We start from the raw sequence: 9,612 nt of genomic DNA, 5'->3' as shown, positions 1-9,612 counted from the left end.
AACAGCTGTCTTAATGGGGATGGTGAGTTCCCAGCAGAAAAAGTTTTAAATTATAAACCAAAAATGCTCATAGATCTTCTTAATCCAAACAAAACGTACAACAAAAATTTAAAAAAATCTCCTGCTAAAGATAAACCGACAGATCAAGATTTATGCGTACCTCCTGATGAGTTTGACAAGCTTGTGGCAGGGGATAAGCTTTTATACAAAAATCCTAATCGAAATGACATTCCCAAGTGGTTGAGTGCAACTTTTGTAAAAAGATATTCTTCTAATATCTTCCAGATTTCGATTGGAGCAAACGTTTTCACAGCACATCGTCATCAACTGAAAATGGTACACGAACCTCGAAGACGTTGGAATGTGATGGTACGATCCGGGATTCCACGAGAAAATGAACGGCAAGGCAAACGGCGACGAAGTTCCTCTGAGGACGAATTCCTGGGGTTTCCAGATAGTCAGGAACCGTTGGCACCACCTCCAAAGATCCGCTCCGTAGTATTACGTAGTCCAGTCATGACGCGGTCTAAGAGAAGCCGGGCAGATATTCTCAAGGAATAACTCAGCAAGTCGCACCTATTGCCAGTGCTGAATTCGAAGCATGATATAGAATATCCAAAGAAATGTTATTAAGTTTTCTATTGATTATTTAAAAAGAATATTACCAACTGTTCTAAAAAATGGAGGATTGTCATATATTGATACTTGCGTTCTGCAATGTATAAATGAATCTTCGAAGTTGAAGCTTTCGTGTAAACAATGTTCGAAGCACGAAAGATCTGAAAAGACGAAATGGAATAAAGCCATTCGTATTTTAGCCGTCTAACCGGAGACAATCTAATCGTGGTGTTAATCCTTTAGTGATCCGAAAACTTACCTTAAGTATTATTCTTTAAAATCAATATTCCCTTGCTGATACATTTTAACTAATAGGTTTTGTCTGTGAAATACCGGTTTCAGAAGCTTTGTTTTCTCCAAAAATACAGAAAAAGTCAACATGTGTACGGTTTGAAAACCTTAAACAGTCACGTGCTATGAGTTAAAAGACTATACACATGAATAAAGACGGTATAGCTGTATTTTGTTATTTATTTCTGATCAGTGCGTGTGGAATGCGCTTCAGAAGGCTAAAAAGAATATAGCAACGAATAAAAGAATACATAAAAAATTTTGAGTTTTTTGCAGTGGAAAAGATTTACAATGGAAAAAGGCGCAACTCTACCACCCTGGAAGTTCATCAACGCGGCATTCCGAATGAGCTTTCTAAGGACTTTATTTTCCTAGACACAACAGAGAGAGAATTCAAATGTCCGTCCACTCACATGCATTGGACAGAAAACACACCTATAAAAAAAGTTTTTTTTTTAACTTTGTTGATAAGGTACAAAATGTATTTTTGTTTGCCAAATTTTTAAAGCTTTTTCAAGAAATTATATTTAGCCTTTAGGACTTTACTCTCTAGATTTTTACTCTAGATTACCATTTCAACCTTTTCACTATATTTCCCTCAGTTGGGCAGCGAGAGAAAAGAAAACCGTTCGATAAACACAGTTTTACTATATTTAGACATGTGTTGTTGCTGACCCTTTTGTCACACACAGAACGAACAGCGAGCGCAAAGCCGGCTACCGTTATCAGTGCCCACGATCTGCGGGATTTTTGTTTTCGTGTCTGTAATCATTTCGCCGCCACCAATTGTCCAAGTTTAGGAGCAGTCCGGTTCCGTTGTTTAAGCTCGATAAAGGAAGGAGGAGAGAGTGGTGATATGACGGCAAACGACATTTTGGGAGGGGAAAAACGCAACTGGGTCAGTTGTTCGAGGAGACACACAGGCTATCCGTTAATGGAAAAGCAATATTTCGCGGGAAGGTTTTCCTTCTTTTCAGAATTGATGTTTAGATAAGATTCTGATTTCGACTCTTAATTCTTTGTTTACTTCTAATGTACAGTCTGGTAAAAAATTGAAATGTCACAATAGAAGTAAATAACATTGGATGATATGGGTTTCTCAAATATTTAAAAAAAAATGGATAATTTGCGTAGGATATATTGTATTAGCTTTGTTTTAATAATTTTTCCAAAAGATTTTCATTTTTTCTTTACAATATGCTTTGAGCACATCGAAACAATGCAATAACACCCTCTCGAAGCATTTCTAACTTTCTTTCTTGTGGGTAGATATGAATCTCGTTTCGCTTTATTATTAGTAAACATCACATTGGGTTTAGTTACGCTTTTAGAATTGTATATATCATTAGTAGTTTTCTCCTGCAGAGAAAAGTGTACAAAATAAATGTGTCCACTCGAGTATTCCTTTGTCGTCGACGGATCGTCCAAGGGCAACATCAGCAGCAGGACAACGCGGTCTCTGATTTCCAATGCAGTTTGGAAGACTGAGGTTTGAGTATTTGGCCCACAAAACAACACCACGGGCAGCTTGTTTCAAAATTTTTCCGCACAATGCAGCTGCACGAACTTCTCCAAATGGCGCGGCAGTTCGTCCTTGTAAGGCACACGATGCAACGCTATACACCGGGCAGCCAGACACTTCAGATTGATTGCCTTCGTTTCATAGCCACGGATAAACGTTCCTACGAGGTCTGTTAAAATAAAGTAGAAGAGCCAAACATCAAAATTGATTTTTCAAATTACACAACAAAAAAAACATCCCATCAAAACTCACTTTGAACGCAAACCTGCGACGCCTTCAGGCCATCGGCGTTGACCGCGTCCAGGTGGATTCCGGCATCGATAAAGATCTCCGTCAGGTCCTTGACGATAGAATTGACGTCATTGTCGGTCATTCGGATGGCGGCAGTTTGTAGCTGAAAAAAAAACGGGAAGGAAGAAAGCACGTGGAGAACATCAAAAACACATCGTTTCCGGTTTTTTTTTCGGCAACGGCATCTTACCGTGGAACAAAGCGTGTGCAGCGGGGTGTTCCTATCGGCATCTAGGACTGTAACGGAAGCGCCACATCGTAGTAGCAGTTTGACGGTGTCAACGCAGGGAAATCTGAGGGACGAAATAACATCAGTTAGAAATGACATTATTGTCGAATAAGAAATTTTACGTCATGGTCAAAATATTGGCAACGTTGGCAACCAATGAGGTACACTTTTACTAAGGTGGCGCCCTCTCTTTCCACCACATTGGTTGGCAACCACTGTACCAAATTTTATTAGTACCTATCTATCTTTGAGTTTCCTGAATCACATCCAAAATAATTTAGAAATTATTTATACGGGATTTTTCACGTAAACTAAGCTTTTGTGGCATAACATCGATTCTACGTGTTCTTTGTAGCAACTACTGGTTTTCCATATAAACGTCACATGAATTTCACGTAAATTCTAGATGGATGGGTTTGAATCCTTTTTTTGGAATTTTCTCAAGCGTGTGGTAGTAAGTCCTATTGGAAAAGGGAATTTTTGTCAGTTAGCTAACTTGATTTTGGTTGGATACGGTAGCTCAAGAGCATTCAGCGTCGGAAGACAAACAGTACACCACACGGGCCATCCTGCGGGCCCCAAATAAAAATCCGAGCCTCAGAAGCAAGGTGGTAAGTGTGAATTGTCTTCCTGTTGAAATTTAATTCAATTTAAGCTGTTCTTTGTGATATTTCCAGCTTCGGAGAAAGCTTTTAGAAACCTGTGGAGAAAACAAGGAAGGGCCGTGAAAAGAAGCCTAAGCACCACACCGGCCCGGATGAACGTATGATCCTAACAAGGTAAATTATTTACCATTTTCATGATTCTATTTTTGATTATTAAATATTTTCCATTTCTTACAGGATTCTACAAACCAACTCACTGGAAAGAAGTTCCGGAATTGTGTTTTTATTAAATCGTGAATTAAGTGTAGTGCCAGTGTGATGAATGATCTTAAAATAAATTTTATTTGTGATGAAATCCAATGTGTTTTCATTTTATTTTCAAAAGTAGAAACGAAAAAAATAGTAGACAGGATCCAAATATCATTTCGATACTAAACATATTTTACGTAGCTTTCATCCTCTTACGTTGAACGCACTAAAAAATCAACTGGATAAAAATTATGTAGTTTTTCACGTAGCAGCAACGTGCAGATTATTTTGGGTGCAGGTTTACTATCTGAATAATTATCTGGATCTGTATCACAATCAGATATACTAGTCCACGTTCGGGATCTGAATATGGATGAAATCAAAATCAGGAGCATGTTTACGATCGGGATCAGGATTAGAATTAGTATCCGGATCATGATTCGGATCAGAGTCAAGATCAAAATGAGAACCAGAATCAGGTTGAGGATTAGGATCAGGAAGAAGATCAAAATAAGTATAAATAGCTGGATCAGAATAGGAAAAGCTGATCTGAATTTGGTCAGCATGGATCAGCATCAGGGATAGGATTAGGATATCAGGATACGGATTAGGTTTTTGATCAATAACATGGTCAAGATAAGTGTCAAAAAAAAGGTACAGGGTAAGAATCAAGAACTCAATCAGAATCACGATAAAGATCTCAATTAGGATCACGATCAGAGTTAGGAGGCTGAGGATGATTCGAATTCTGGATGATGATTCGGACCTAGATCAGGATCAGGATGAAGAGCAAAATCATGATGAGGATCAGAATCACGATCGGAATCAAAATCAGGGTTAGGTTCAGGAACAAGTGTTCAGTAAAATATTGCAAAAATAATGTAACTGTTCCAGCCTAATAAAGTTATGCGAATTAATTGCACGAAAAACACTGACAAAAGATAAGTTCTTTTTTATTTTTATTTTTTGCCAATTTCGGATTTCCAAAGTAATTTAGACGAGTTTCGTGAAATTTTTCCAAATTTGAAAGCCTGAAAAGAATTATGGTCCAATTTTTCGGATTTCCAAAATAGTTTAGTTCCAAAATAGCTGTCTAGGAGTAATAAGAGATTCATTGTCTCACTTTTCGAAATTTTGTTTCTGCCATGTTTGATGATCTTGTTTGTTTCTTGACGGGATTCTAGCTGAATTCCGTGATTTTTGGTTTTCATTTATTTATTACATTCATGGATGCAAAACTTCTCAGATCGGCTCGTCCAGTGAAAGAGAGTGCAATTTTTTCCGCCTGCTCCTCCTTAGTTGTGTGGAGAGCAAGGAATATTTAAATAAGGTAGTGCCGAGAGCCATATTGGATTTTTTTTGTGACGTTACAAAAACGATTGTACCGAAAATTAATATGAGAATGGTAGGAATTCCAAAGAAAAACACGTTTTAGAACGAAAATGAATTCCAATTTCATTTCGATTATGTTGTAAGGCCTCTATTTGCTATGTTATGAAGTTTTTTGGTCCGTTGAAGATTGCATTATGTCTTTTTTCTTATTTTATTAATGAATGCAACGTCGCCTTTAAGATAAAACGTGCAAAAATGAAGAAAAAATAAGCTTTTAAAAGGTCTAGATAGTAGATATTGAGTGTTCAATTGATTGTCATGATTTTAATTCAACCGGTTTACCATATACAATTCTTATGTAGAACAATTAACATTATTAAACGATTGTTAAATCAGTTTACTAAAATGCCAATAAAAGATTATTGTTTTGTATAAAAAATTGCGTTTTTATCACTTTATTGTAATGAGGAGCTTAAACTGCACTGACTTGAACATTTTCATGTAAGACTTTGAAATAATTTTAAAGTTTTGCAAATTTCAATGGGGAAAATGCATCATTTTTTTTTAACTTCGATGGTATATTTTATAGAAAAATTATTAAAAAATGCAACCTTTTTGTACCGATGTTGGAGAGCAAGAATCCTTCTACAATAACATGTTATCAAAGTGGAAATTTTCCAGCAGATTCTTCGAATTATCAACAAAAAAGATAAATTTCCTAGTAAATTAACAAATTTTGCGTGATTGTGACGTCTCAGCCTGTACCAATACCAGAGCAGGGCTGCCTTGGCACTACCTTCTTTAAATGTTCCTTGTGTGGAGAGAGATAAATCGCACTGTGGGCTGTTCAACCGCTGATGAAAAGAATTCCCTTCTCCCGTATTGCGCATTGTGTTTAAGGGAAATCTGAGAGCTAACACAGTTTTTTATTGGAACATTTACGAGAAAAAATGTTGATCTCCGAACCAGAGATTTCCTGATTTTTCAGAATTTGTCCTGAGTTTCGAGAGACTGTCCTGAATTTTCAAAATCTCTCGAACTGTCCTGATTTTTGAGAATTTGTTTTTGAATGTCCTCTGCTCCGAACACCAACCAAAAGTTCAAAACAGTAGCGGGCATGGTTGCCACAATAACAGATTTATTTAAAAAAATACAGATTCTGCCATTATCTTCTGGTATAGATTCTTCAATCAAATTACCGGTTATTGAAAAATTGAGAGAACAGAAATGTTATCAACAGTCAAACAAAATTAAAAAAAAAACTACAGATTTTTCCAATATTTTCCAATGATGATCCAATGAAATGTGCAAAAAATTTCGGTGCTGATTTTATGTCGTTGATTTTTTTTCCAATGAGAGTTACGATTTGAATGTGACAACGCTGACACTGGGTAAGAACTTGTTGTTATTTTTTGTACGTTGTGTTGTGGAATTCAAAATTTTTTTTTCTCCTTTCAAGCGGGCCATAGACTACACAAATGGCCTGTACAAATTCGATGATTCCACGACGATTGTTTGATCTATGCTCGCCCACACGATTGTATCCCATTTACCCGAAAACCATTGCCCAGAATGAATTTTTCCCAGAATGACAAATACCCGAAATCAAACCCCAGAATGAACCATTTCCCAGAAAAAAATTCCCCAGAATGCACCATTTACCAGAAATTTAATCCCCAGAATGGACCATTTCCCAGAATTTTTTTCCCCAGAATGGAACATTTACCAGAATGGCACAAATCCCAGATTTTTTCCCCTAGTATTTTTATTTGTTTTTTTTTTTCTAATGAATTCTTGGATATTTCATATGATTCGAAATTAATTTTCTCAAAATGATTTTTTAAATGAAACTACGACTTTGAAATTTTCCAACTAAATTTATTTTAGAACCAATATTGTACTTTGTTTATAGTTTGGGTACTTTAATTGATTCAATGCTTACCATGGTCCTTTAAAAACCGTTTTGGTATCCGACTCCTCACGCTGCGCGTTCGAACTTGAAAGACGTTTTGTCCTTCACGCTGTCGCGTGGCGGACGGGGCTAAGGGATCACCCCTAGCTTTCACGCAGACCTAGGAAGCCCCGGCAGACCTAGACCAATGTCTTAGGGCCGCCGCTTCCGACGGCGGGTCGGCGGCCTCCTCGGATTTGGGAGCTTCGGCGGCTTTGTGCCGCCTCAGCCCCTTCATCCTCGTTGGTTGCGGCCTTGCCGCAAAAGAATAAAGTTATTCAACCCCATTTTTTTTGGTAACAATTCCTTTTTTTTAAAATAATTTCTAGTAAGGATAAATGTTTTCAATATTCTGGGAAATGGTCCTTCTTGCGAAAAAATTTCTGGTACATGGTTCATTCTGGTGAAAAAATTTCTGGGAAATGGTACATTCTGGCGAAAATATTTCTGGGGAATGGTTCGTCTGGGGAAAAAAAATCTGGGGAATGGTTCTTTCTGGCGATTGGTATTCTGGGGATTTTTCATTCTGGGCAATGGTTTTCGGGTAAATGGAGTACAACCCGCCCACACACCATACAAACATTTTTCACGCGAACACAAACGATTGCTGGCGAAAACAGCAACGGCAAAAAAAAAATCTCCACCCCGGCTGGGAGGATGGTTTGTACAAAATATTTCGATCCCGACCGATTTTACTCCAACCGTTTGGGCGCTCATTCAAGCAGTACCATACACCATGCAAATCGTGTTTAAAGCGACAAAATTTCCTCGAATTTCATCGCATTTGTACAAATGTTGTGTAGTCTGTGGCCCGCTTTACACTGAGGTGTATGACTGAAACACTAGGGCGCTCTTGGCTAGTTTTCTCTTTCTCGCACTCAGATGCGAGAGCTCTCACACTTCCAGTCCGAGTCGGTTAAAGCTCGTGTAAACTCGGATAACGAGTGGAGCATGGTCAGCAGCGTTGCCAGATTGCAAACCGCTCAAATCCGCAGATTAGACCAATAACGAAAAATGAACTAGTTTTTACCAGATCTACGGAGAAAAAAGATTACACTCGGTAGCCGAACTAAAAACAGTGATGATTTCTCCCGAGTCTATGTTGTTTGGGAGGAGCCGAGCAACCATGTTACTTTACATAACATCAATTAGATCGTAAAATCGATTAGCTAAAGCAATGAATGCAATGCGTGTTATAGACGATAATGTTAGAACGGTCGAAGTACAATCTTTAAAGCGCAATACTTTTTTGTTTCAAGTCCAATCGTGATGCGCAACCGCTTTTCATGGTCAAATCTTGCTTAAATTTGGCATGTGACCTTCTGGTAAGCTCATGACCATGATCCATTTTGGCTTGGAGCGGGTGAGATTTATTATGTTTTATTCATCCTTAGTTAATAGTTACTCAACATTACACTGTGGTTTGTTAAATTGTTTAAAAATGCAAAAATTACTGCTGTTGTAGTAATGAGCAGCGGTGTGTAGACTCGCTTCGGAAAGAATCATTCGGCTGATTTTTTCCGAGTTTAACTTGTTGTGTGCAGATTGATTTTATCTTCGTTCCAATCATGACGCGATTGCACACAAAACGAAGAGAACAGTTCCGAATTGATGTTTTCCATGCCTCGCAGGAATAAAATCACACCAACGAAACAACAGAACGAAGCTTACCGTACACGAATGCTCACGAGCGATCGTTGCCCGACGGACCGAGTTAACATTCCTCGCACCCTTCTCTCGCTCGTTTCCCGTTCCCTTGTATCTATCAATTTAAGCCACGCCCCCATGCGTTGTCCGATTGATGTGTTCGGCTGCCGAACGAAAACGATTTTTTTTTAATTCGCAGCAGAACTGTTCGTTTGCTTCGCTGATGTTTCCCCCGATTGCTGTTTACTCCTGCCGAGTTTACCCGAAGCTTACTTCCTGATGCTTTCCGAGTTGAACTTTAGATAGGATCATTGCAGATTGAGTTTAACGAAATAAAATCGTTCTGCAAAGAAGGGCAAAGTGCGAGTATGTAGACTCGCGATTTTAACATCTCTGGTAATGAGACCATAAATTCTACAACTTTCAACCGATTTTGAAAATTTACAACGTGAAATCTATTATATGGTCTTTTCGATCATAAATTCTCAAATACCAATAAAAAATGTTTATCATACGAAAAACATTAGTTCAGATGCTCGATAGCAAATTTATTCACCGTTAATATGCAAAAAAGCATAACTTAAAAACGGTTCTACTTTTTTCGAGTTTCATTTTCGGATTAGGAGTCCGATTTTACATTCGAAATGTGGGTCCGTAAATAAAGTTCAGGATTTGCTTTCAATGTTTAAGTCAAGTATTTTTTGTATTTTTGAGCCGTTCTTACCGTTACTCTGGATTATTGTCGAGTATCGTATACTCATAGAGACCTTGAAAACCAAAAGGATATATGAGGCTCTTGGAGCCAAAGCGGTACAAGTGCATTGAAGCGTGTTTCGAGAAATTACGCTTTTAAATTGTTGTGTTTGGCAATTTTACT

General features: G+C 37.9%; 1 protein-coding gene across 2 annotated transcripts; it reads right to left on the bottom strand.

Moving 5' to 3' along the window:
* Nucleotides 1–2,041: 2,041 nt before the first annotated feature.
* LOC129757646 (protein fem-1 homolog B-like) lies at nt 2,042–6,649 on the bottom strand. 2 transcript variants are annotated; one of them, XR_008739756.1, is made up of 4 exons: nt 3,189–6,649; nt 2,913–3,015; nt 2,684–2,825; nt 2,042–2,600 (listed from the first exon to the last, which is right to left on the bottom strand). XR_008739756.1 is itself a non-coding variant. In XM_055754919.1 (3 exons), the coding sequence occupies exons 1-3, from the start codon at nt 3,048–3,050 to the stop codon at nt 2,443–2,445; spliced, it is 438 nt and encodes a 145-aa protein (XP_055610894.1). In that variant the 5' UTR covers nt 3,051–6,646; the 3' UTR covers nt 2,042–2,442. The 2 variants fall into 2 exon arrangements, 1 of the variants encoding a protein (XP_055610894.1); XM_055754919.1 differs by having other exon boundaries at nt 2,913–6,646.
* Nucleotides 6,650–9,612: the final 2,963 nt, after the last annotated feature.

The sequence above is a fragment of the Uranotaenia lowii genome, chromosome 3 (genome assembly GCF_029784155.1).
Source record: "Uranotaenia lowii strain MFRU-FL chromosome 3, ASM2978415v1, whole genome shotgun sequence".
NCBI lineage: Eukaryota > Metazoa > Arthropoda > Insecta > Diptera > Culicidae > Uranotaenia > Uranotaenia lowii.
The sequence above is the reverse complement of the archived record's forward strand: the minus strand, read 5'-3'. Positions and strand labels throughout refer to the sequence as shown.

Bases quoted from the DNA above. Each gene is read 5' to 3' on its own strand.
- LOC129757646 (XM_055754919.1), bottom strand. From the start codon at position 3,050: ATGTCATTTCTAACTGATGTTATTTCGTCCCTCAGATTTCCCTGCGTT. The intron at 2,826-2,912 runs GTAAGATGCCGT...TTTTTTTTTCAG, and splicing joins TGCACACGCTTTGTTCCACG to CTACAAACTGCCGCCATCCG. The intron at 2,601-2,683 runs GTGAGTTTTGAT...TTATTTTAACAG, and splicing joins GTCGCAGGTTTGCGTTCAAA to ACCTCGTAGGAACGTTTATC.